General features: G+C 43.8%; 1 protein-coding gene across 1 annotated transcript in view; it reads left to right on the plus strand.

The window, feature by feature from the left end:
• The window catches only part of ccdc113 (coiled-coil domain containing 113), a 33,772-nt gene extending 6,594 nt beyond the window's left edge, over positions 1-27,178 (plus strand). The window contains exons 5-9 of the mRNA XM_041191663.1: positions 4,113-4,193; positions 8,145-8,300; positions 9,582-9,689; positions 15,899-16,054; positions 26,898-27,178. Coding sequence (XP_041047597.1) covers positions 4,113-4,193; positions 8,145-8,300; positions 9,582-9,689; positions 15,899-16,054; positions 26,898-26,987 — 591 coding nt within the window. The 3' untranslated portion in view covers positions 26,988-27,178. The remainder of the gene's footprint in view (positions 1-4,112; positions 4,194-8,144; positions 8,301-9,581; positions 9,690-15,898; positions 16,055-26,897) is intronic.
• The last annotated feature ends 471 nt before the right edge of the window (positions 27,179-27,649 follow it).

Raw genomic sequence — 27,649 nt, forward strand, 5'->3', positions numbered from 1 at the left:
GTAAGGGGTGAAGAGGATCGTAGCAACTTCAGAAGGTCACAGACAGACTGGTGAAATGGGCAGACACATGGCAGATGCCATTTAAGGCAGAGAAGTATAAAGTGATACATTTTGAGGGAAAAGAAATGAGACAATATACACTAAATGGCACAATTTTAAAGGGGATGCAGGAACAGAGAGAAACCTGCATGTTCAAATACACAAATCTTTGAAGCTGACAGGACAAGTTCATAAAGCTGTTTTTAAAAAAGCATATGAGATGCTTGGTTTCATATATAGAGTCAGAGAGCACAAAAGCAAGAAAGTTCTGCTAATCTTTTATCAATCACTTTTTGTGAGTATTCTGTCCAATTCTGGGCATCATATTTTTAAAAATTCATTCACAGGCCTGAATTCATTGCCCATTACTGTATAACGGAGTGGCTTGCTAGACTATTTCAGGGGGGCAGTTAAGAATCAACCACATTGTGATGGTTTTGGAGTCACATAGACCAGACTGAGTATGTTTGGAAGATTTCCTACCCTCAAGAACACTAGTGGACCAGATAGGATTTTACAGTAACTCAGTGTTACTCATCACTGATATCACTGGTATCTTCTCATTCCAGATTTACTTAATTAACTGAATTTAAATTCTCCAGCTGCTGTGCTGTGATTTGAGCTCATTTCTTTCAATCATTAGTCCAGCCTTCTAGATTACTGGTCCAGTAACTATAATTATTGAGCTACCGTACCCACTAATGTTAGGAAGGATATAAAGGCTCTGTAAAGGATGCATAGGAGATTTACTAGCATGATACTAAGGATGAGGGGTTTCAGCTATCTGAAGAGACTAGATAAGCTGGGATTGTTCTCCTTGGAACAGAGACAGTCAGGAGATATTTACTAGAGGTTGTAAGAGGGAATATTTAATAGAGGTTGTATATTTTTATTCACACTGGACATGGGCATTGTTGGTAAGACCAGCATTTATTGCCTATCCCTAATTGCCCTTGAGAAATTAGTGAAGCTGCCTTCTTGAACCACTGCAATGTGATGAATGTCCTCCCGCAGTACTGTTAGGTAGAGAGTTCCTAGGTTCTGACCCTGTAACAATATGGCCTGAATTTTCCCTGACATCATCCCGCCCCATTTAAATATTCAGGAAGGCGGGTGGATAGCGAAATCAGCTGTCCGCCCGCCAACCTGTCAATGGCCAATTGAGGCCATTGACAGGATAATTAAGGTAATTAAAGGCCCTGTCCATCCAACCTTAAGGCTGGTGGGCAGGCCAGGAGCCCCTGCGGGCTTCTGATAATACATGAAACCTCATCCACTGGCGGGATGAGGTTTCATCTCAGTTTTTTAAAAGTATAATAAAGTTTCACTCATATTAATTAACATGTCCCATATCGTGTGACATTGTTACATGTTAATTTTTTTATTGTTCTATTTTTCAAGTTTTTCAAACTGTCAGCACTCTCCCTGAGACAGCACTTACTCTCAGGGAGATGTGTGCTCTTTCGCGCACATGCACAAAACAGTGCACTTTGACAGTTGGGGAACCACCCCCCCCCCCCAGCCCCCCACCCCGGCACAGGAAGTGCATTGCCCACCAACCTAGGGCAAGGTTCTGCCCACATTTCCAAATCAGGTGCATGCCTTGGAGGGATACTTATGCCTGATGCTGCCATTGTCCACCTGTGTGGCAGAGACCCTGAATTTTGGGAGGTGGTGATAAGTGGTGAGTTGCTACAGTACATCTTGGAGATGGTACACACTGCTGCCACTGTGTGTTGGTGGTGGAGGGAGTCAATGCTTAAGGTGGTGGATGTGGTGCCTTTCAAGCAGGTTGCTTGGTCCTGGATGCTGTCAAGCTTCTTGAGTATCATTGAAGCAGTACTCATCCAAGCAAGTGGAGTATTCCATCACTTTCCTGACTTGTGCCTGGTAGATGCTAGAAAGGTTTGGGAAGGCAGATAGTGAATCACTCATTGCAGAATTCTGATCTGCTCTTGTAGCCAAGATATTTATGTGGTTTGTCCAGTTAGGTTTCTATTGAATGGTAGCCCCAGAATGTTGATGGTGAGGGATTTAACAATGGTAATGCCATTGAATGTAAAGGGGATCAGGTTACACTTGTGTGGTGTGAAAGTTACTTATCAGTTATCAGCCCAAGCCTGAATGCTGCCAAGGTCTTGCTGCATCCAGGCACAGACTGCTTTATTATCTGAAGAGTTGCGAGTGGATCTGAACACTGCAATCATTAGCGAACATCCCCAGTTCTGACAAAGGGAAGGCCACTGATGAAGCAGCTGAGGATGATTAGGGCTAGGGCACTACCCAGAGGAACTCATATAGTGATGTCCTGGGGTTGAGATGATTGGCCTTAACACCCACAACCATCTTCCTTTGTGCTAGGTATGGATCCAACCAGTGGAGAATTTCCCCCTGATTCTCATTGACTTCACTCAGGGCTCCCGAATGCTACGTTCAGTCAAATGCTACTATGACATCTGGGGCAGTCATTCTCACCCCATCTCTGGAATTCAACTCTTTTGTCCACGTTTAGGCCAACGTTGTAATGAAGTCTGGAGCCGAAAGGTCCTGGCAGAACCCAAACTAATCACTGTTGAGCAGGTTATTGATGAGTGAGTGCTGCATGATAGCACTGTCGATGACACCTCCCATCACTTGGCTGATGAGGGAGAGTAGACTGGGGGGGTGGTGATTGGCTTGATTGGATTTATCCTGCCTTTTGGACATACATGGGCAGTTTTCCACTTTGATAGTGGTTGTAGTTGTACTGAAACAGATTGGATACAGGCAGATCTAGTCCTGGAGCACAAATCATTAGCACTACATTTAGGATTTTATTGGGGCCCATAGCCTTTGCTGTATCCTGTATGCTCAGCCATTTCTTGGTATCATGAAGATACCAAGTGAGTCAAAGTGGCTCAAAGAATGGTGTCTGTGGTCGTGAGGACTGTGGAGACTGAGATGCACCATCCACTCGGCACTTTTGGCTGAAAACGTTGCAAATACTTCAGTCTTAACTTTTGTACTCAAGTGCTGGGCTTTGCTTTCATTAAGGATGACGCTGTTGATGTTCATGGAGCCTTCCCCTCTAAGATGAGAGTGCTATCAACTGAACCACAGCTGACAGTTAAAAGCACTATTCCTTTAAAACAGTTATTGCTCACGGTTTAGCCAGTAAAGGCACTGGCAGAGCCCTGAACCATGCTGACCTTAAACTCCATTTGATTGATCTGCTGATTCAGCTGATCTCTGTCAGAGGAGGGATTCAGGCTGGAGTGTCCTGTGACCATTTAACATGGGGTCAACCTCCCTGTTTGGAGATTTTTGAAGTTGGCCACAAATTTCATGCACTGCTGCTACGAGCTTGGGAGAGCTTTGTTATTTAAATTTCTCAACCATTGGCACTGCCATCCTTTCTGTGATATTACTGGTGGAGACCTCTGACTCAAAGATATTACCAAGGACAAGAATTTTATGGTGATATGTCAGGGAGCTTTGGTGGGGTGGGTGGTTGGGGGAGAAGAGGGAGATGGCATGACAGAGTTGGGAGGGGTGCTTGACTGGGTTGAGTGAACAGGATCCAAGTAGATTAGGCTTGCAGCTTGGAGTGGAAAAGATGAGTAGCCAGGCACTGTGGGAGATGGGGAGGGACATTCAGGCTTGGGGTGGTGGGGTAAATAGTGAATGTGGTTGATCAGAATAGGAATTTTAATTTGGGTGAAAATAAAAATAGAAAATTCTAGAAATACACAGCTTCTAAAAAGGGGAAACCAAGTTAATGTTTGAGACAAAAGGCCTCCTTCAAAAATGTAGATGTGTTTTGATAATCACTGGTGCTAATGGAACTGCTATGTATTTGAATTTGTTCCTGCTTTTGTTCCAAATTTCCAGTATCTGCAACTTTTATCTGTAGGGTTCAGAGCTCAACCTTCACCAGTCTCATGATCTCTTGCATCAGTTCTGAACATTTGAAGATACCAAATTGTCTAATAGTTAATGTTCTCAGTCAGTGTTATGGATAGTGACCAGTGTTAGCTGTGGCGTTTCTTACACTTTCATCTCTGCCATGTCTGATTATTTTCCTTTCTCCTCAGGAAATGCTGATCGATAAGCTGCAGCTGAAGAATCACGCATGGAAGATGCTGAAGGCTAAACTGCACCAACAGCTCCGACTGGTTTGTAAAGGGGGGTGGCAGGCCAGAGCACAGCTGTCACTATATCATCTCTGAATTACCGTCCTCAGTCAATCAATTTTCTCATTGTCCTCTCTTTTGAATGGAGCAGTAAGGTTGAAAGTTACCCCTTTAATTTACACACAAATTCAATGAATAGCTTCATTTGAAAGAGAGCACTTCAAGATGTCTAGTAGGCATGAAAGGTGCTAGATAAATGCAAGTCCTTCTTCTTTTCAGTGAAGAAAGATTGGTGTTTATTTAACACCTCACTGTATCTTTCAAAGCACTTAACATACAAGGCACTAGTTAGACCACACCTAGAATACTGTGAACAGTTTTGGCCCCCTTACCTAAGGAAAGATATACTGGCACTGGAGGCAGTCCAGAGAAGGTTCACTAGGTTGATTCCAGGTATGGGGGGATTTTCATATGAGGAGAAATTGAGTAGGTTGGGCCTGTACTCATTGGAGTTTAGAAGAATGAGAGGTGACCTTATTGAAACATAAGATTCTTAGGGGGCTTGACAGAGTAGATGCTGAGAGGTTGTTTCCCCTTGTGGGAAAGTCTAGGACCAGAGGGCACAATCTCCAGTATGGGGTCGCCCATTTAAAACAGAGATGAAGGTAGTTAATCTATGGAATTCTTTACCTCAGAGGGCTGTAGAAGCTAGGCTGTTAAGTACTTTCAAGGTGGAGTTAGACAGTTTTTAATCAGTAAGGGAATCAAGGGTTATGGGGAAAAGGCAGGAAAGTGGAGTTGAGGGTTATCAGATCAGTCATGGTCTCATCGAATGGCGGAGCAGACTCGATGGGCTGAATGGCCTACTTCTGCTCCTACGTCTTATGGTCTTACAATGAGTTACTTTAAAGTGAAATGACTCTTGTTGCATAGGCAAATATGGCAGCCATTTTGTTCACATGCAGCAATATCCCACAAGCATCAATAACCATTTGGACATAGAAAATATAATGAAATTGTTTGTAGGAAGTAGATGCAGTACAACAACAACTTTTATATAATATCTTTAACACAATAAAGCATCCCAGGGCCTTCACAGGAGCATTATCAAACAAAATTTGGCACTGAGCTACATACACCTATTAGGACAGATGGTCCAAATAAAGCTTGCTCAAAAAACGTAGGTTTCAAGGAGCATTTTAAAGGAGGAGAGGGAGATGGAAAGGCAGATAGTTTCTGGGAGGAAATTCCAGGGCTCGGGGCCCAGGCAGTCTCCGGGAGGAAATTCCAGGGCTCGGGGCCCAGGCAGTCTCCGGGAGGAAATTCCAGGGCTCGGGGCCCAGGCAGTCTCCGGGAGGAAATTCCAGGGCTCGGGGCCCAGGCAGTCTCCGGGAGGAAATTCCAGGGCTCGGGGCCCAGGCAGTGTCTGCGAGGAAATATTTAAGTAAGGGAAAAAAATAGGAGATACACTCATTAAGAGTTAGCTTGGCTCAGTTGGCGACACACTCGCCCCAGATTCAGAGTTGTGTATTCCAATGCTGCCCCAGATCTTGATGGCATAATCTAGGTTTATACTTTGGTGTTGTACTGAGGGAGGTCATGCCTAATAAATTTGATTGAATTTTTTGAGGAGGTGACCAGGTGTGTAGATGAGGGTAGTGCAGTTGATATAGTTTATATGGATTTCAGCAAAGCCTTTGACACTTGGGAGAATTATAACGAAGGCAAAGGCACATGGGATACAGGGTAATTTGATAAGGTGGATTCAAAATTGGCTTATTTGTAGGAGGCAGAGGGTGATGACAGAAGGATGCTTTGGTGACTGGAAGCCAGTGTCCAGTGGCATACCACAGGGATCTCTGCTGGGTCCCCTATTATTTGTCATTTATATAAACGACATAGATGACTATGTGAGGGGGTAGGATTAGTAAGTTTGCAGATGACACAAAGATTGGCCGGGAAGTTAACAGTGAGGTTGAGTGTCTTGGGCTACAGGAAGATATAGACGGGATGGCCAAATGGGCAGATAAGTGGCAGATGGAATTTAACCCTGAAAAGTGTGAGGTGATACACTTTGGAAGGAGTAATTTGACAAGGAAGTATTCAATGAACGGCATGGCACTAGGAAGTTCTGAGGAACGAAGGGACCTTGAGTGTGTGTCCATAGATCTCTGAAGGCAGAGGGGCATGTTAGTGGGGTGGTGAAAAAGGCATATGGGCCACTTGCCTTTATCAATCGAGGCATAGATTACAAAAGTAGGGAGGTCAAGTTGGAGTTGTATAGAACCTTGGTGAGACCACAACTGGAATACTGTGTGCAGTTCTGGTTGCCACATTATAGGAAGGATGTGATTGCACTGGAGAGGTTGCAGAGGAGATTCACTAGGATGTTGTCTGGGATGAAACATTTAAGTTATGAAGAGAGGTTGGATAGACTTGGGTTGTTTTTGTTGGAGCAGAGAAGACTGAGGGGTGACCTGATCGAGGTGTACAGGATTATGAGGGGCATGGACAGGATGGATAGGAAGCAGCTGTTCCCCTTAGTTGAAGGGTCAGTCACAAGGCGGCTTAAGTTCAAGGTGAGGGGCAGGAAGTTTAGGGGGGATGTGAGGAAAAACGTCTTTTCCCAGATGGTGGTGACGGTCTGGAATGCACTGCCTGGGAGGGTGGTGGAGGCGGGTTACCTCACATCCTTTAAAAAGTACCTGCATGAGCACTTGGCACATCATAACATTCAAGGCTATGGGCCAAGTACTGGTAAATGGGATTAGGTAGGTAGGTCAGGTGTTTCTCACGTCAGTGCAGACTCGATGGGCTGAAGGGCCTCTTCTGTGCTGTGATTCTGTGAGGCAGTGTTGCAGTATCAGAAGTGCCATTTCTGTAGATGAAAATGGTGAACCTTGTCCCCTTCAGGTGGTTAGCAGTATTTGAATAAGAGTTGAGGCTGTTGGTGTCCTGACCAACATTTGTCCTTCAGTGCAAAATGGCTACTGTATTTGCTGAGTAATTATAGTGAATTACTTTGAGCTGTTTCATAGAGGCATATTTCATGGTGCAGTACAGAAACACCATTCAGCCAAAATATGGCTAGCCATTTGTTAGACTTGCACTTGCCCATTCCATAGGGTTTTTCTCAGCAAGTTAATGTCAGCAGAAAGTCCAACCAACACAGCATAGACATCTGGGACTTATGTGAACAAGGCATGCTACTGTATATCTCCTTAATCGATCCAATTAAAGAATAGCACAGAGTCTGAACCAGGAAGTGTAAGCTGGAATAGTGAATTCAATGTTATATCAGGTACAGAAATCAAAATAAAGAGAGAGGGAAGGAAAGCAGGAGAGAGAGATAAAAGTAACAAAGAAAAAGTTGTTTTAAATCTGCCACAATAGTTAAAAGTTAAAGGAATGAGATTCCACACTTACAAAAACTAATTTATAATTTCAGAGGGATTGCTTTGCAGTAGTTAAGATTTACCATGTCATTAAAAGGTTACTGAGGCAGAAATGGATAAGTCCTTTGTGCTGAGTTTGCTCCAATATCGACAACATCAGTACAGGATCTTCATGCCATTGAATACATTTAAATGGGGAGCAAGATGATGACATGCCATTTTCATGCAACTTACAGCAGAATGCTACATCTCACACAGCAACTTCCAGATTTCGCATTTAACTGCTCGCTGGAAGTTGCTATCCAATTTCTGCAGTAATAACAATCAGTGCCTTTAACCTCACAGCTATTTTCATGGGAAAGCCCAGCCAAATACCTGCTATATAAATGTAATTTCTTTCTTTCTTTTAATCTCTGGTTCTCCTCTTGCAGCTAGCTCTAATGACTGGTCTTAAAACAGAGTTGTCAGAGCTTGGGGTGAAGATTGCCTGTCCCCTCTGTCAACTGTGGTATGATACATGGTATGGAGAAAAGGATTAAAATAACAATACCGACCAGGAAAAAAAAAGAATACTCTGAGCATTTGTTTCTGTATCTAGAAAGAGGAGGCTGGGGAGGTGCTACGAGAGGTCGACTTTCATCAGTTGAAGATTGAAAACAGCCAGTACTTGAAGCAAATTGAACAGTACAATCAGGAACTCCTGCAGCTCAAAGTCATGACAGGGAAAACTCAGTTGGTTCTCAATTCCTACAAAGTAAGTTTTGATTGACACATAGTTCAGAATATATTGCTCACACATACGGTCAGACACTGTTTTACTCAGATAAGTTGTCCGTTCGCTGGAATGAGCTGGAAAGGGAGGACTGGGTAGTGCAGTGGGTTCACCCTTCATATTTGAACTTGGTGATTAAAGCCTCCTCTTTATTTCCTACTTTAAGTCCAATGTGAAAACTGCACTGGCCCAATTTTTTTTTTATTATTCGTTCGTGGTATGTGAGCATCGCTGGCTAGGCCAGCATTTATTGCCCATCCCTAATTGCCCTTTATTGCCCATCTCTAATTGTCCTTGTTCATTTTTAAGAGTCAACCACATTTCTGTGGATCTGGAGTCACATGTAGGCCAGACCAGGTGAGGACAGCAGATTTCCTTCCCTAAAGGACATTAGCAAACCAGATGGTAAAAGCAAAATACTGTGGATACTGGAAATCTGAAACAAAAATAAAAATAGCTGGAAAAACTCAGCAGGTCTAACAGCATCTGCAGAGAGGAATACAGTTAATCTTTCGAGTCCATATGACTCTTCATCAGAACCAGATGGGTTTTTATGACAATTGACAATGGTTTCACAGTCGTCTTAGACTTTTAATTCTAGATATTTATTGAATCCAAATTCCATGATCTGCTGTGGTGGAATTTGAATCCGGGTCCCTGGAGCATTACCCTGGGTCTCTGGATTACCAGTCTAGTGACAATACCACTACGCTACCGCCTCCCAGCCAGTTCCTACTGCTACAGGCCCACAGCTGGTAGAAAAGTGTCAGCATCATTCATGAGGCTGTAACATTATTTGGTGCAATAGAGGGTAATCATCTGAGATTTTGGATCTTATTTATTGTTGGACCATATGTGGAGAGAGATTCCCTTGCGTTTAATTGTGCTACACCTGACTTTGGAAATGCTTGATCTTGACAATGGAGGATTCAAATTAGAAAGGTGTTTAGGAACAAATGGTAATGGATGGTTGAGGGAGGTGAATATTGATTGTAATTATAGTTAATAGGATAGGTACTAGGTGGATTGGTAGCTTAGGGAGGAAATGGAAGAGGGGAGTGATGTGTAAAGTCTAGGCGTATTGAGTTGAGATGTTATGGCTGGAAGTGGGAATTGTTAGATTTGAATGGTGTTATGGTTAAGTGCACCAGTAAAGCCTGAAAGTGCTATTTGAACAATGGAAAGCACAAGATCCAATTTAAAAAAAAAAATGCTGAAATGTCTATTATGCTTTCAAATTCTGTGGTCATGTCCATTTTCCAGAGGCAGTTGAACAGAATGTCATCAGAGACTAAGCAACTTAGCAGCGAAATAAAATCCAGACAAGAACTGCTTAAGAAGATTGAGCTCGAGACTACAGAAGTGGAAGAAGTAGGTGGTAAATGATGTATTTTGCTAGAAATTACTGACCTATAGTTTTTTAAAATTCCTTATTGTTACTATTTTTTTCTTTTAAAAAATAGTCATAATGAATAACCATACAAAAAAAAACTTACAGTACAGCAATAATTCAATACACTTACATTTGGGTGAGAAAGAAAGGAAAAGAGAAGTAAGAGAAAGAAGAAGTAAAAGGAAAGAGAAAAAAATAATAAGAAAATCATCAACAATCATAGATCAGATATAGTTTCACCGGTTATAATACATACAACCTAACTAGGGTCAGTTATATAAAAGTAAAGAGCAGCAGTTCCTCAAGTAATCTAAGAAAGGTTGCCAAGCTACATAAAATCCATCAGTGGAGTCTCTTATAGTATACTTTATTTTCTCAAGTTTAAGATTCTGTGTAAGATCACATATCCAATTAGTAAAAGAAAGCAGAGCAGACTGTTTCCAATTTAATAGAATAATGCGTCTAGCCAATAATGTTGAAAAGGCAAGTGTATCAGTCTGAATTTTTGTAAGAGAGATGCCATTTGGTTCCACTCCAAAGAGTGCTATAATAGGAGAAGCTTCAATGTTGCTACTGAAAATATGAAAGAGTGATCAAAAAAATTTTGTCCAAAACAAAGCCAATTTAATACACAGGCTAAAGGCAAAATACTGCAGATGCTGGAAATCTGAAACAAAACAAAAAATGCTGGAAAAACTCAGCAGGTCTGACAGCATCTGTGGAAAGAAAGATAAAGTTAATGTTTCGAGTCCGTATGACTTCTTCAGAACTAAAGGGAAGTCGAAATGTGGTGAAAGATATACTGTTTAAGGGGGGCGGAACAGGTGAAGCTGGATAGAAGGCCAGCAATAAGTGAAGGCAAAGGAGAAGTTGCGAAAGATGTCATAAACAGAAGGTCAAAGGGTTGTTAATAATGGTGGTGCTGGCTAAGGGAGATGCTTATGGTGACATTAAGAGTGGAAAGCAGAATGTGATAATGGCAGGACCAGGGTAAGCACTGTGGAAATTGACAGATTGCCCTAGTGGGGGTGGGGTGGGGGGAGGGCACGGTGATGGGGGAAAGAAAGATTGAAAAGGCTAAAAGCTGGGGATAAAATGATGAATAAAATGGAAATAAATTTTAAAAATAATAATGAAAATAAGTGGAAAAATATAAATAAATAAATAAAAATTTTACAATAAAAATGAATAAGAAAAAGGGGGGGATCATGGTCTGAAGTTGTTGAACTCAATGTTAAATCCCAAAGAGATTTTAAGGTAGAAAGTGAAGGGCAGTTTGGCGAAAAAATTAGGGAAAACAATTTGGAAATGAACCCCCTAACGAAAGGATTTAATTCTAACATAATATCTATCGGTGACTTAGGGGGCAATAAAGGAAACTGGGCAATTTTTTTATGTGCAAAATCTCTGATCGGAAGATGAGCTGCTGCTCTTCTAGTTTGCCTTGAGTTTCAATGGAACATTGCAGCAGACCAAGGATGGACATGTGGACATAAGAGCAGGTGTGTTGAAATGGCAAGTGACAGAAAGGCCTGGGTCATGCTTGCGGACAGACTGAAGGTGTTCCGCAAAGCGGTCACCCAGTCTGCGTTTGGTGTCTCCAATGTAGAAGAGACCGCATTGGGAGCAATGAATGCAGTAGATCAAATTGAAGGAGGTGCAAGTGAAGCACTGCTTCACTTGAAAGGAGTGTTTAGGCCCTTGGATGATGAGGAGGGGGGGAAGTAAAGGAGCAGGTGTTGCACCTTCTGCGATTGCATGGGAAGGTGCCATGGGAGGGGGTTGAGGTGTTCTGGGTGATGGAGGAGTGGACCAGGGTTGGTGCCTATGGAATGCCAATGGAGGGGGGGGAGGGGAGGTGGCATCATGCTGGAGTGGCAGAGGATGATCCTTTGAATACGGAGGCTGGTGGGGTGAAAAGTGAGGACAAGGGGGACCCTCTCATGATTTTGGGAGGGAGGGGAAGGTGTGAGGGCAGAGGCGCAGGAGATGGGTCAAACACGGTTGAGGGCCCTGTCAACCACCGTGGGTGGGAAACCTCGGTTAAGGACAAAGGAAGACATGTCAGAAGCGCTGTTTTGGAAAGTAGCATCATTGGAACAGATGTAATGGAGCCGAAGGAACTGACAGAATGGGATGGAGTCCCAGGGTGTAAGTAGCCGTGGGATTCGGTGGGCTTGTAATGAATATTGGTGGACAGTCTATCACCAGAAATTGAGACTAGAGAGGTCAAGGAAGGGAAGGGAATTGTTGGAGATGGACCATGTGAAAGTGATAGAGGAGTGGAAATTGGAAGCAAAACTGATAAATGTTTCCAGGTCCAGACGCGAGCATGAAGTGGCACCAAAACAGTCAATTTAGGACACGACCAGCACATATAAATTAGAGAAGCCGGGGCAACATGACATCTACAGGTTGGATCAAAATTTGGATAAATCTTAGATAACTTCACCTTGGATAAATGGATATGATGTAAGATTTTAAATGTTGCAACCTATGTCTTGCACATACAGATGAGGAATGTAGACAAGAGAGAGCAGGTTTAATAGACTTCCAGTTATCTTCTGATAAGTCTGAGTCAAAATCTTGCTCCCAAAGAGATTTTAAGGTAGAAAGTGAAGGGCAGTTTGGCGAAAAAATTAGGGAAAACAATTTGGAAATGAACCCCCTAACAAAAGGATTTAATTCTAACATAATATCTATCGGTGACTTAGGGGGCAATAAAGGAAACTGGGCAATTTTTTTGTGTGCAAAATCTCTGATTTGTAAATAGTGAAAGAAGTGTGTGTGTGGGGTAGCAGATCATATTTCCAAGAGAGAAAGTCAAAAACAAAAATATTATCAATGTATATGTTAGCAAGGGTTTTGATGCCTCTCACATGCCAGACTTGAAACTCAGAATCTCCTAATGAAGGCAGAAATAAATGGTTTGCATTAATAGGGCTATATAAAGAGAGAGATTGCAGCCCAAAATGTGTTTCGAACTGGGTCCAAATCTTAAGTGACTGTTTAACAATAGGGTTTGAAGAAAAGTGACTGGTTGAAAAAGGTATGCAAGAGCACAACAGAGCAGACAGAGATGTGGATTGACAGGAGGCTGCCTCCAATTGCATCTATGCTAAACTAGCCAAGTTCAAATGAAGCCAAAAAGAAATATTACGGATATTAGCAGATCAATAATAAAACTGAAAATTTGGCAGTGCCAAACCACCTAAATGCTTGGGTCTTTGTAGAAAAAACTTGATGAATTTTGGATGTTTTCTTATTCCAAATAGAGGAAGAAATTAATTGGTCTATTGCAACAAAAAAAGCGCTTGGGAATAAACAATGGAATGCTGAAATAAGTATAGAAATTTTGACAAAATATTCATCTTTACAGAATTTATATGACCAATTAAAGAAAGGGGTAAGCTAGACCAACATGCTAAATCCTGCTTCGTACGTTCCAACATAGGGTCAAAGTTGAGCTTAAAAAGATCTCCAAGCGTTCGAGTAACTAAAATTCCTAAATATTTAAAACTGTTTACTGTAATCTTGAAGGAGAGGGAAGAAAGAAGGTAACTGTTTGCAATAGGGTTAATAGGAAAAATTGCACTCTTTTACAAATTAATTTTAAAACCTGAAATATGACCAAATCGCTCAAGAGTAGAGAAAATATGTGGGAGAGATGAGACCAGATCAGAGATGTAAAGAAGCAGGTCATCAGCATATAGGGAGAGTTTCTGCTCGACTCCACCTATAGCTTTTAATTTAAAAAAACATTACAACAAAATAATGAGAAAGAAACCTATTGCTCCAAGATTCATGGAATCATGAAGGGCATAGAGTTCTCCAATTAATTATTTACTCAGAATTAAAGGTTAACTTGCTAACTGATGCAAACACAAACCGGCCTATTTAAATGTAGCAATTTAAAATGTAATCAATTTTTTAATTGCCTCACCCTGTCCAATTTCATGATCATCTCTTCCTCCCTTTTCCTTAAGGTACTGAGGGACTAAATTGAATAGCTCCTGAAAACAGGTGTGGGGATCATAATGCACAATTAACCCACATCCTCAATGCATAATACAGGCAAACTTGCAATGCCTGTTCATTTCCATGATTTCTGCAAGCAGCAAGTGCTAACCACAATGCCCAATGACTGCATGCATCAGCACAAAATTGTAACTTGCTACCACAAATTAAAGCTATTTGGCTCTGTTTAAAAGGCAACAGATGCTGGCAGTCACACAGGAAGTGAATCTGACCTGCAAAGCAAGGAAAAATGGCACAACAAGGCAAGGTCCCAAAATTTCAACTGTTCCATTGGAGGCTTTGGTTGAAGAGGTGGAATGTAGGAGAGATCTCATATCTGGAGGGGACCAGGAGGTTTTTCCAGACACACACTCAAAAGGCAGTGGGAGCAGAAAGTCATAGAGGTCAATACCAGGAGTCAGGCCTGAGGACCTGGATAAAATGCTGTAATATTGCGCTTCGAGACGGCAGCACTGGCATCAAATAGGTGTTTCCTACTTCTGGTGACCTGTTCACTGCACTAATGCTAATACCCTCTGCAGTATGGGGTCTGGTTGTTATGGACAAAAAGTGTGTGCGCGCACTGCGGACGCCATTTTGAAGCTCTCAGGACATGCATAGCACCCAAAAAAACAGATGCTAATGAGTCCAATTTCTCGCCCTGACTCTTTGATGAGGTACGATTCCTTAATTGTCTGTTTCCCTTTTAGTACGTAACCCTAGAAGCCATTCTTCATGTGTTAGACCAGACATTGAATCTTGGAAAGCTGTTAGATCATTTCACTAATCACCGTCCCATCAGTCTACTCTCCATCATCAGCAAAGTGATGGAAGGGGTCATTGACAGTGCTATTAAGTGGCACTTGCTAAGCAACAACCTGCTCATTTTGGGTTCCCCCAGGGTCACTCAGCTCCTGGCCTCATTACAGCCTTGGTCCAAAAATGGACAAAAGAGGTGAACTCTAGGGGTGATGTGAGAGTGACTGTCCTTGATGACAAAGCTGTATTTGACCAAGTATGGTATCAAGGGGCCTGAGCAAAACTGGTCATTGGAATCGGGGTGGGGGTGTGGGCGGTGGGTTGAGCAGGGAGTCATACCTAGCACAAAGGAAGATGGTGGTGGTTGTTGGAGGTCGATGATCTCAGTCCCAGGATATGCTGCAGGTGTTCCTCATAGTAGTGTCCTAGGCCCAACCATCTTCAGCTGATTCATCAATCACCTTCCTTCCATCATAAGGTCAGAAGTAGGGATGTTCACTGATGATTCCATCGCACAATGTTCAGCACAAACAGTTTTTGTCCAAATGCAGCAAGACCTGGACAACATTCAGGCTTGGGCTGACGAGTGGCAAGTAATATTCATGCCACATAAATGCCAAGCAATGACCATCGCCAACAACAGAGAATCTAACCATCTCCCCTTGACATTCAATGGCACTATCATCACTGAATCCCCCACTATCAATGTTCTGGGGGTTACCATTGACCAGAAGTTGAACTGGACCAGCCATATAAATATTGTGAGTAGGTCAGAGACTAGAAATTCTACAGCGAGTAACTCACCTCCTGTCTCCTTTTCACCATCTACAAGGCACAAGTCAGGAATGTGATGGAATACTGTCCGCTTGCCTGGATGAGTACTGCTCCAACAACACTCAAGAAGCTCAACACCATCCAGGACAGAGCAGCCTGATGATTGGCACTCCATCCACCACCTTAAACATTCACTGATTCCACCACTGATCCACAGTGGCATCAGTGTGTGCCATCTATAAGGTGCACTGCAGCAACTCACCAAGGCCCCTATGAAGGCACCTTCCAAACCAGGGACCTCTACCATTGAGGGATAAGGGCAGAAGATACATGGGAACACCACCATCTGCAAGTTCCCCTCCAAGCCACACACCCTCCTTGGAACTATATCACCATTGTATTTACCATGCCTTCACTGTTGCTGGGTTAAGGTCCTTGAACTTGCTTCCTAACCGCATTTTGGGTGTACCTACGCCACATGGATAGCAGTGGTTCAAGAAGGCAGCTCACCACCACCTTCTAAAGGGCAATTAGGGGTGGGCAATAAATGCTGGCCTAGCCAGCGACCCCCACATCCTGTGAACGAATAGATTAAAAAAAAAATGTAACAATATATCTCTCTCCTTTGCATCTGCAGGACAAAGCCAAAGAAGAGGAGCTAAACAGGAAGTTTCGTGACGACATTTCCAATTACAGAGTGCCGGACGTCCTTGAATACGTGCGTGAGACATGGAATCGCTTTGACCTAGAGAAGAAAGTGAAAACCTGGGAACGTAAAGTGGATATTGCAGAGGTGAGTGTCCACTTGGTCTGGGTTTCTGAAGTGATGGTGAATGTGACTGCATATAGGCTTCAGGACTATGTGACATGTGTCTGGATAATAGATACATGGAGTTGTATCTATCTTCCAAGATCAGGGCAACAGTAATGAGTTTAATTATCTCTGGATTGCAAAGGTGTGCCTTAAATGGCAGAGTTTGTTGTGACAGAATGGCTGAGTGAGTCTGTCAGGAGTTGAATAACAGCGAACTGACACCCATGGAGAAAAGCCAGCATTTTTTTCTGGTACACCTCGCTTATCCTATTAAAACACTGACAGCATGAAATATGTTAGCATGTCAAACTTCATCCATTGGATATTCCATGGAGGGATCATGTGAAAAATATCAATGCATCTATCAAATTGAAATAAAAAACTTGCATTTATGCAGTGTCTTATTACAGCTCTCAGAAATAACACAAAGCACTTCATGCAATAACTTCAAGGTGTAGTCTCTGTTGTTATGCAGGCAAATAAAGCAGCCAATGTGCACACAGCAAGCTCTCATGAAGAACAATTAGATGTTAGACAGTTCATCTGCATTGTAGGAAAAGTACTGGCATGGAAACTTTAATGTTCATCTCAACAGACACTTTGTCTGAAAGACAGCACCTCCAACAGTATAGCACTGCCCCAATACTGCATTAAATGCCAGCCTAGATTATCCATTCAGATCCTGGAAAGAGCTTAAATTTACAACCTTCAATTACTATACATAGGGAAGAGGTCAGCATGTCAAACATCCTCAGGAAATTAAAATTGAATCAGAGTCAGTGCCTCACCCAAATTAATGTAAGCAATATAACCATAATGAAGAAAGTAACGGCATGGAAGAGTGACAAGTCCCCAGTACCAGATGGTTTCCATCCCAGGGTGTTAAAGGAAGTAGGTGAGAACATTGCAGATGCCCCAACTCCAATCTCCCAAAGTTCTCTCTTTTCGGGAACCATTCATTTAGATTGTAAAATTGTGTATGCCATTCCGCTTTTTATTAAAGTTGAGAGAGGGAAATCAGGGAATTATAGACCAATTCGTCTATTCCATGCCATTATTCATTATGGTTATATTGCTTACAGTAATTTGGGTGAGGCACTGACTCTGATTCAATTTTAATTTCCTGAGGATGTTTGACATGCTGACCTCTTCCCTATGTATAGTAATTGAAGGTTGTAAATTTAAGCTCTTTCCAGGATCTGAATGGATAATCTAGGCTGGCATTTAATGCAGTATTGGGGCAGTGCTATACTGTTGGAGGTGCTGTCTTTCAGACAAAGTGTCTGTTGAGATGAACATTAAAGTTTCCATGCCAGTACCAGATGGTTTCCATCCCAGGGTGTTAAAGGAAGTAGGTGAGAACATTGCAGATGCCCCAACTCCAATCTCCCAAAGTTCTCTCTTTTTGGGAACCATTCATTTAGATTGTAAAATTGTGTATGCCATTCTGCTTTTTATTAAAGTTGAGAGAGGGAAATCAGGGAATTATAGACCAATTCGTCTATATAGATACCATCTGTGTTGGAAAATTATTAAAGTCTATACTTAAGGATTAGCTGACTGAATACCTTGTAAATTTTCAGCTGATTAAAGCGAGCCAGTATGGGTTTATCTTTTTTTAAAATTAATTCACGGGATGTGGGCTTCGCTGGCTGGGCCAGCATTTATTGCCCATCCCTAGTTGCCCTTGAGAAGGTGGTGGTGAGCTGCCTTCTTGAACGGCTGCAGTCCATGTAGTGCAAGGTACACCCACAGTGCTGTTAGGAAGAGAGTTCGAGTATTTTGACCCAGCAACAGTGAAGGAACGGTGATATATTTCCAAGTCAGGATAATACGTGACTTGGCGGGGTACTTCCAGGTGATGGTGTTCTCATCTATCTGCTGCCCTTGTCCTTCTAGGTGGTAGTGGTCGTGGGTTTGGAAGGTGCTGTCTGAGGAGCCTTGGTGAATTCCTGCAGTGCATCTTGTAGATGGTACGCACTGCTGCTATTGTGCGTCGCTGGTGGAGGGAGTGAATTTTTATGGATGTGGTGCCAATCAAGCAGACTGCTTTGTCCTGGACAATGTCCAGCTTCTTCAGTGTTGTGGGAGCTGCACTCATCCAGGCAAGTGGGGAGTATTCCGTTACACACCTGACTTGTGCATTATAGATGGTGGGTAGGCTTTGGGGAGTCAGAAGGTGAGTTACTTGTTGCACGATTCCTAGCCTCTGATCTGCTTTTGTAGCTGTAGTATTTATATAGCTAGTCCAGTTCAGTTTCTGGTCAATGGTCACCCCCAGGATGTTGATAGTGGGGGATTCAGTGATGGTAATGCCATTGAACATCAAGGGGCGATGGTTGGATTCTCTCTTGTTGGAGATGGTCATTGCCTGACACGTGTAGCGTAAATGTTACTTGCCGCTTGTCAGCGCAAGCCCGAATATTGTCCAGGTCTTGCTGCATTTGGACATGGACTGCTTCAGTATCTGAGGAGTCGCGAATGGTGCTGAACATTGTGCTATCATCAGAGAACATCCCCACTTCTGACCTTATGATAGAAGGAAAGTCATTGATGAATCAGCTGCAGATGGTTAGGCCTAGGACACTACCTTGAGGAACTCCTGCAGTGATGTCCTGGAGCTGATATGACTGACCTCCAACAACTACAACCATCTTCCTTTGTGCTAGGTATAACTCCTACCAGTGGAGAGTTTTCCCCTTGATTCCCATTGACTCCAGTTTTGCTTGGGCTCCTTTGATGCCACACTTGGTCAAATGCAGCCTTGATGTCAAGGGCAGTTACTTGTACAGTCAATTGTAAAGGATAGGCTATGTCTAACAAATCTTTTGAAGAGTTACCTAAAATAATGGACAGAGAAATGTCACTGGATGTTATTTATGTGGGCTTCCAGAAGGCACTCGATAAAGTCCCTCACAAGAGACTGCTAACTAAAGTTGAAGCTCATGGAATTGAAGGCAAATTATTGACTGGACAGGAAATTGGCTGAGTGAATGGAGGCAGAGTAGAGATAATAGGCAGGTACTCTAATTGGCAGCAAGTATCCCGCAAGGATCTGTGTTGGGCTTCTGAATATTCAATGTATTTATTAATGATTTAAAATGATGGGATAAAAAGCCACATATTGATGTTTGGTGGCAATGTAGGCAGTGTAGATAGGAAGATAACACTACAAAGAGATATTGATAGAGTAAGTGAGTGGACATAGCTAAGGCAAATGGATTTCAATGTAGACAAATGTGAGGTCATCCACTTGGAGCTAAAAAGGATAGAATAGGATACTTTCTAAATGTTGAAAAGTTAGAAGCAGTTGAGGTCCAAAGAGACGTGGAGTTCCGTGTACACGGATCATTAAAATGTCATGAACAGGTACAGAAAATAATCATAAACACTAATGGAATTTTGGTCTTTATATCTAGAGGACCAGAATACATTGGGATAAAAGTCAAGCTTCAGCTATCCAAAGCCCTCGTTAGACTGAACCTAGAGTATTGTGAGCAGTTCTGACACCTTAATAAGGATATTTTAGCCTCGGGGTGAGTGCAGTGTCGATTTACTAGAACGATAGCTGGATTTCATGGGCTAAGGAGAGATTAAACAAACAAGGTTTGTATTCCATGGAAGTTAGAAGGTTAAGGGTGATTGGATTAAAATATTCAACTATTAAAGGGAGCGGAGAGCATACATGGAGTTAATTCGTGGTTACATCTGCCACTGAGGATGGGTGGATGTAATGCTTCTTTCTGCCCCTATTTGGTAGTTTATTTGTCTGTAAACATTATATATTGTCATGAAGTTACAGCTCTATTTTTTGAAAACTGATTTTTCTAAACTTTCAACTGAAATTCTGGAATTTGAAATGAGACAGAACAAACTGCTTCAAAATGCGAGGCCACCTTCCAAGGTGAAGGTGAGAAAGGCAAACAAGAACCCCGAGAGGGTGTGTGAAGAGAGACATTTCTGGGAACCTACATATATCAAACCCAACATAACTAAGGAAGGCCAAAGCAAAAACAGAATTACCTGGAAAAACTCAGCAGGTCTGGCAGCATTGGCGGAGAAGAAAAGAGTTGATGTTTCGAGTCCTCATGACCCTTCAACAGAACTGATTTTTCTTTAGAATGAGAGGGGTGAAATATAAGCTGTTTTAAGTGGTGGGGGGGGGGGGTGAAGGAGAAGTGGAGGGGGGGGGAAGGAGAAGTCGGGGGGGGGAAGGAGAAGTCGGGGGGGGGGGAGGAAGGAGCAGTGGAGGGGTAGAAGGAGAAGTCGGGGGGGGGAGGAAGGAGCAGTGGGGGGGGGGGAGGAAGGAGAAGTGGAGGGGGGGGAGGAAGGAGGTGGAGGGGGGGGAGGAAGGAGAAGTGGGGGGGTGGAGGAAGGAGAAGTGGAGGGGGGGAGGAAGGAGAAGTGGAGGGGGGGAGGAAGGAGAAGTGGAGGGGGGGAGGAAGGAGAAGTGGAGGGGGGGAGGAAGGAGAAGTGGAGGGGGGGAGGAAGGAGAAGTGGAGGGGGGGAGGAAGGAGAAGTGGAGGGGGGGGAGGAAGGAGAAGTGGAGGGGGGGGAGGAAGGAGAAGTGGAGGGGGGGGAGGAAGGAGAAGTGGAGGGGGGGGAGGAAGGAGAAGTGGAGGGGGGGGAGGAAGGAGAAGTGGAGGGGGGGGAGGAAGGAGAAGTGGAGGGGGGGAGGAAGGAGAAGTGGAGGGGGGGAGGAAGGAGAAGTGGAGGGGGGGAGGAAGGAGAAGTGGAGGGGGGGAGGAAGGAGAAGTGGAGGGGGGGAGGAAGGAGAAGTGGAGGGGGGGAGGAAGGAGAAGTGGAGGGGGGGGGAGGAAGGAGAAGTGGAGGGGGGGGGAGGAAGGAGAAGTGGAGGGGGGGGGAGGAAGGAGAAGTGGAGGGGGGGGGAGGAAGGAGAAGTGGGGGGGGGAGGAAGGAGAAGTGGAGGGGGGGGGAGGAAGGAGAAGTGGGGGGGGGAGGAAGGAGAAGTGGAGGGGGGGGGAGGAAGGAGAAGTGGAGGGGGGGGGGAGGAAGGAGAAGTGGAGGGGGGGGAGGAAGGAGAAGTGGAGGGGGGGGAGGAAGGAGAAGTGGAGGGGGGGGAGGAAGGAGAAGTGGAGGGGGGGGAGGAAGGAGAAGTGGAGGGGGGGGAGGAAGGAGAAGTGGAGGGGGGGGAGGAAGGAGAAGTGGAGGGGGGGGAGGAAGGAGAAGTGGAGGGGGGGGGGAAGGGGAAGTGGAGGAGGGGGGGAAGGGGAAGTGGAGGAGGGGGGGAAGGGGAAGTGGAGGAGGGGGGCAAGTGGAGGAGGGGGGCAAGTGGAAGTGGGGGGGGAAGGGGAAGTGGAGGAGGGGGGGAAGTGGAGGAGGGGGGGAAGTGGAGGAGGGGGGGAAGTGGAGGGGGGGAAGGGGAAGTGGAGGAGGGGGGAAGGGGAAGTGGAGGAGGGGGGAAGGGGAAGTGGAGGAGGGGGGAAGGGGAAGTGGAGGAGGGGGGGAAGGGGAAGTGGAGGAGGGGGGGAAGGGGAAGTGGAGGAGGGGGGGAAGGGGAAGTGGAGGAGGGGGGGAAGGGGAAGTGGAGGAGGGGGGGAAGGGGAAGTGGAGGAGGGGGGGGAAGGGGAAGTGGAGGAGGGGGGGAAGGGGAAGTGGAGGAGGGGGGGGAAGGGGAAGTGGAGGAGGGGGGGGAAGGGGAAGTGGAGGAGGGGGGGGAAGGGGAAGTGGAGGAGGGGGGGAAGGGGAAGTGGAGGAGGGGGGGGAAGGGGAAGTGGAGGAGGGGGGGGAAGGGGAAGTGGAGGGGGGGGAAGGAGAAGTGGAGGGGGGGGAAGGAGAAGTGGAGGGGGAAGGGGAAGAGAAAGAAGTGGAGGGGGAAGGGGAAGAGAAAGAAGTGGAGGGGGGGTGGGGTGGGTGGAGAAGAGAAGTGGAGGGGGGGACGAGAAGTGGAGGGGGGGACGAGAAGTGGAGGGGGGGAAGAGAAGTGGAGGGGGGGGCGGAGTGGGTGGAGAAGAGAAGTGGAGGTTGGGGAAGAGAAGTGGAGGTTGGGGAAGAGAAGTGGAGGTTGGGGAAGAGAAGTGGAGGTTGGGGAAGAGAAGTGGAGGTTGGGGAAGAGAAGTGGAGGTTGAGGAAGAGAAGTGGAGGGGGGGCGGGGTGGGTGGGGAAGAGAAGTGGAGAGGGGGGCGGGGTGGGTGGGGAAGAGAAGTGGAGGGGGGAGCGGGGTGGGTGGGGAAGAGAAGTGGAGGGGGGTGGGGTGGGTGGGGAAGAAAAGTGGAGGGGGGACTGGGGTGGGTGGGGAAGAGAAGTGGAGGGGGGGGTGTGGTTGTAGGGACAAGCAAGCAGTGATAGAAGCAGATCATCAAAAGATGTCACAGACAAAGGAACAGAAGAACACAGAGGTGTTGAAGTTGGTGATATTATCTAAACGAATGTGCTAATTAGGGCACTCAAGGTATAGCTCCAGTGGGGGTGGGGGGTAATAAAAGATTTTAAAATAATGGAAATAGGTGGGAAAAGAAAAATCTATATAAATTATTAGAAAAAAAACAAAAGGAAGGGGGAAGAAACAGAAAGGGGTTGGGGATGGAGGAGGGAGCTCAAGACCTAAAGTTGTTGAATTCAATATTCAGCCCGGAAGGCTGTAAAGTGCCTAGTCGGAAGATGAGGTGCTGTTCCTCAAGTTTGCGTTGGGCTTCACTGGAACAATGCAACAGGCCAAGGACAGACATGTGGGCAAGAGAGCAGGGTGGAGTGTTAAAATGGCAAGCGACAGGGGGGTTTGGGTCATTCTTGCGGACAGATCGCAGGTGTTCTGCAAAGAGGTCGCCCAGATTACGTTCGGTCTCCAACGTAGAGGAGACCGCATTGGGAGCAACGAATGCAGTAAACTAAGTTGGGGAAATGCAAGTGAATTGCTGCTTCACTTGAAAGGAGTGTTTGGGCCCTTGGACGGTGAGGAGAGAGGAAGTGAAGGGGCAGGTGTTACATCTTTTGCGTGGGCATGGGGAGGTGCCATAGGTGGGGGTTGAGGAGTAGAGGGTGATGGAGGAGTGGACCAGGGTGTCCCGGAGGGAACGATCCCTACAGAATGCCGACAGTGGGGGTGAAGGGAGGATGTGTTTGGTGGTGGCATCATGTTGGAGTTGGCGGAGGATGATCCTTTGAATGCGGAGGCTGGTGGGATGATAAGTGAGGACAAGGGGGACCCTATCATGTTTCTGGGAGGGAGGAGAAGGCGTGAGGACGGATGCGCGGGAGATGGGCTAAGGAACTAAAGAAGTATTAAAAATGTGATGTGCTAGATTTTAATCAACTGTAATCCTGTTAAGACAAAGAGAACTGCTAGCCAGGCAGAATTTACAGCCAATAGACATTCAAAACCTCTGTGGAGGATGAAAGAACTCCATCTCCTGTTGGCTTCTACTATCTTGAAATGTGTCAAAAGTTTCTGAGACGAAACATCAAAATGTGATTACTTGTTCCACCACAATGGCTATAGCAAACATGGGAATCGAATTCCTTTGGAATACACATCTGTAGCAGGACTTTAAGAACTGGGTTTGCTAAGCAGAATCAGAGGAGTCTGGAGAAGGAATCTCTCTCTCTCTCTCAAGTTAAATAACGCCCTATTTCTACAGTCTAAAAATCCAGTACAGGAGATAGTGAATGTCTATTGGAAAGAATCTCAGGAGAAACTCAGCAATTTCTGGAAGATGGATTATGGATTTTAAAAAAAGGAAATTGTCTTCAGCAAAGGCAGTTACATGGACTTCAATTCAACTCCGGGATTTTAAAGGAACAAGCTAACTTAAAACAGCAACAATGTTCAACAATCTATGCCCAAAGGACAAGCAAAGTATATTCTTTTAACTTTTTATGTGGACTCTAACTCTCCTTACTTCTGATACCCGTGTGTGTCTTTTATCATTTTCCCCTCAGGTTTAGTAGCTAATAAATTTTGCTTGCTCTTTGACTCAAACCCTCAAGATTGGCTCCTTATTGTTCACTGCATAAATAGTTTAAAAATACATTTGGATTTGGAAAAGGCATCCACAGGGAAAAGAAATTTAAAAACCTTTGTTGTGACCAACTGTGGACGTTAAATAGAGGGGAGCCAGTTCACTCCTCCTCACCTGGTCGTAACAATCTCAAAAATTAATGGATGGATTTGAATAAAATGTGGTACATAGATAGGGTATGGCCCAATGAAGAATTGGTTATATTTTAGCTAAGATGCAGATCCAGATCCTGGATTTTTTTTAAAGGATCCATTAACATTGGGAGTTGGAGTGAATCACCTTGTTTCTTAGAATGTTGCAGGTTGTTTTATTTAAAATGTTCTTGATTGTTTTAGAACGTTGTGGATTATCTCAGTTGCTATGGTGGAATTTGTCACAGTTGTCAAAATGTGAACAGGTTGTTGGATTTGGATTGGCTTGAAGCCTCCTCAGTGAGATGGAAGCTCTTAATTTTTTCAGCTTTGCAGTTATAGACCATCAATTTGGCAGGGAAAAGCCTCACATTTATAGGACAAAAGGTCAGTTAGAAGTGCATAAATGTTATAATGTTAAGTTAATGCAGTGTGGCAGAGGTATGTGCTCCACTGAGTGCCCTCTTCACTTGTTTAAAATGGAGATTTTTGTTAACTAAAGCCTTTAAGGGATATGGACAAAGGTGACTCTGTGGATTTAGGTTCCAGATCAGCCATGAACTCATTGAATGGTAGAACAAGGCTATTTCTGTTCCCATGTTTTGAATTGGAGGCAAGACTAGTAGCAAATGGGCCAAGATGACAGTGATATTCATCAGCTATCCTATATGAGGTCAGTATGAGCAATCTCATGAATCACATTGACATCCATTAGCTACCCTAAATAGAAGCAGAGTGAGAAATATCCTCTCGCTGTGAAGCATTTCTAGCTTTCTTTCAACCTCCTATTTCAGTAGAAGACTGGATTCAAATCTGTGGGCTGGTTGTTTAATTTATATGCTGCACCAATAGGCCACTTTTTAAAATGACTTTAAATTAACGTTTTTAACTTATTAACTTTATTGTTGCAGCACATTTCTTTTTTGCCCAAGCTGTTATTTGGACTATATCATCTTTTACAGTGATGTCTCTTTGTGATTAAAATAGAACTTTCATACTGCGCCAAATGACTTCAGACAGGGTAAACGTGATTTTAGAATTGGTTTCAAAAAGCTGCAGCTAAAGAACAGTTCCTTTGTCTTTGTGTCAGGGGAATGGACAGAATTAGTTGGATGCATCCACATTTTCATGAGAGTCTGACAGTATTCTTTTATTTACTAATGCCTGTACACAGAAATGAAGCAAGCCTGAGTTTTTTTGATGACTGGGCAGACTCTCTTTAAATTTTTAATGTATCTGCAGACTGGGAAGTGGATGAATTAATTTTCCCTAATAGTTGACCTATCAAGGGGCTTTGGGGGAAAGTTATTGATATCTTAATATTAACGTGCAGATTTTTTTTGCATCAAGACACTGCACTAGGAATTTACCTTCAGTTTATTTAATTTGTGACATTGAACTCCATGAAGTTATATCACCTACATAAGCCACCACATGTGGAAGTCTACAAAAGTACTTTTCATCCACAAATCCTACAGATCATTGGATGGGTATAACAATGAGCAAGTACTAAATTAAAAGCAACAAAAACAGAAAATGCTGGAAAAACTTCAGCAGATCTAACAGCATCTGTGGAGAGAAAAAAACCCAGAGTTAACGTTTTGAGTCTTTATGACTCTTCTTCAGAGCTGGCACGAAGTACTAAGTTAATGTTATTTGAAGCTACCATTAGATAAGCCCAACCCAGAAGCACCATAAAGTCATGTAAAAGAGAAGAGGTTTCAAAAGCTTGAAAAGACTTTGGTGAGGGAGGGTTAAGGTTATTACTGCTGCTAGACCTGCTGAATATTGCTAGCACTTTGTTTTTATATCAGATTTCCAGCATCCGCAGTATTTTGCTTTTATTTTAGGGTCATTGCTGTTTGTTGGATCATCATTCTCTAAAATTGTTGCTGCATGTGCCCACATAACAAGTCATTGTACTTCAAAGTATTTCACTGTGCTTGAGGTGGTTTGAAATGCTTCTGAGCAAACCTTTCTCTGACGTGCACTGTTGCGGTGTGCTTTGACCTTTAAAACAGATACATTGGATCAATTAGTAAGGAACTCTTGTGAAATGCACAGAGGGATTGGGAAACAAACAGAAGACAGAAGTGGCAGGAAAAGAAGATACTGTCAGAAAGAGGGAAAGAATGAGAAAGAGTTGGGGACAGAAAGATATGGGGCTGGATTTAATGTAGCCTGCCATGGCACTTGATCACGGTAGGGCCCACACCATTCCCTAATGGCGGGTAAACCTCCTGCAATTAAGTAGGGGGTGGAAATAGGCCCATGGGGGAAACTCACTCAATCATGGTGGGTTGTCAATTAGGCTCATTATTGACGCCGCTTAGTCTGGTTGGGTGTCCCCTGAGAAGTGCTGTGTGAACTGAACCTGTGTCAATTCCACCAAATTCCATCCATGGAATGAGTATTAATTTTTGCTGTTTTGCGGAAAATAAGCTTTAATTATCCGGCTGCCTGATTTCCAGTGACCTCAATGCAAAAAGAAATCGAAAAGAAGCCTGGGTATAAAAAGGATAGTTAGATCCTGTTTTCCGTACAGTGGTAAAAGTGAAAGCTCGTCTGACAGTCACCAAGATGTTCCTGGAAGTCAAAAAAAAGACTCAAAGATTATGCAGGAAATGTAGATAGTTATAGGAAAAGAAACATGATATTTTGAGCATTAAGTAGTAATCAACTAACACTTAGTTATCTAAATTTGTTTTTCAGCTTGCACATAAAACTTACAGTAAAACCTGGGAGAACATTAAAATGTACAATGATCAAGATCAGGACTTGAATAAAACCAGCACAGAGTGACCAGGGCATAGAGGGATTCCTGAAACTGGAACTTATCACAAACTGGACAAAGGAGAAACACTCACAGGAATCCAGAGGGAAAAGTTCCCTTAGAATGAAGAATTATTTTAATCTAGCTGCAAAAGACAGTCATGCTTTATGTTGATAGGCTGGTTGTATTGTTATTTCAAATAAATAAAGCCAGCCCTTGATACTTTGCTCTGTTGCCTACTTTTCAGCCTCCTAATACTGTCAAACTAACAGTTAAAATTGTTATGTTGAGAACATGTCATAATATTGTAATGTGGGATTCCCTTCAACAAACCCATCCCACTGCACTGTAAGAATATGGGAATCCTTCACTGCAAAGCCACATCACTGTTCTGTGGGAACATCCTCTAAGTAAGAATACTGGGTACCATCCCAGCAAAAGCACCTCACTGTGTAATGAAAACAACAATGAGTACGTCAGTATAAAGTAAAAATGTTGAAGTTGAGATCCATTGGTTCAGCATTGATTAAATTAGACAAAAGCAAAAAACTCCAGGTTAAGTCAAGGCCAAGCAAATATGCATAGGCCTGGTCTCACAGACACAATAAAACTGGTACATATAGTTTAACCTTTATGATTGGAAGGGATAGATATCTAGAAAAAGCAAGGTAACTGAAAAACCAGCCTTCAG

This window comes from Carcharodon carcharias, chromosome 7 (genome assembly GCF_017639515.1).
Source record: "Carcharodon carcharias isolate sCarCar2 chromosome 7, sCarCar2.pri, whole genome shotgun sequence".
In the NCBI taxonomy this organism is placed as follows: Eukaryota; Metazoa; Chordata; class Chondrichthyes; order Lamniformes; family Lamnidae; genus Carcharodon; species Carcharodon carcharias.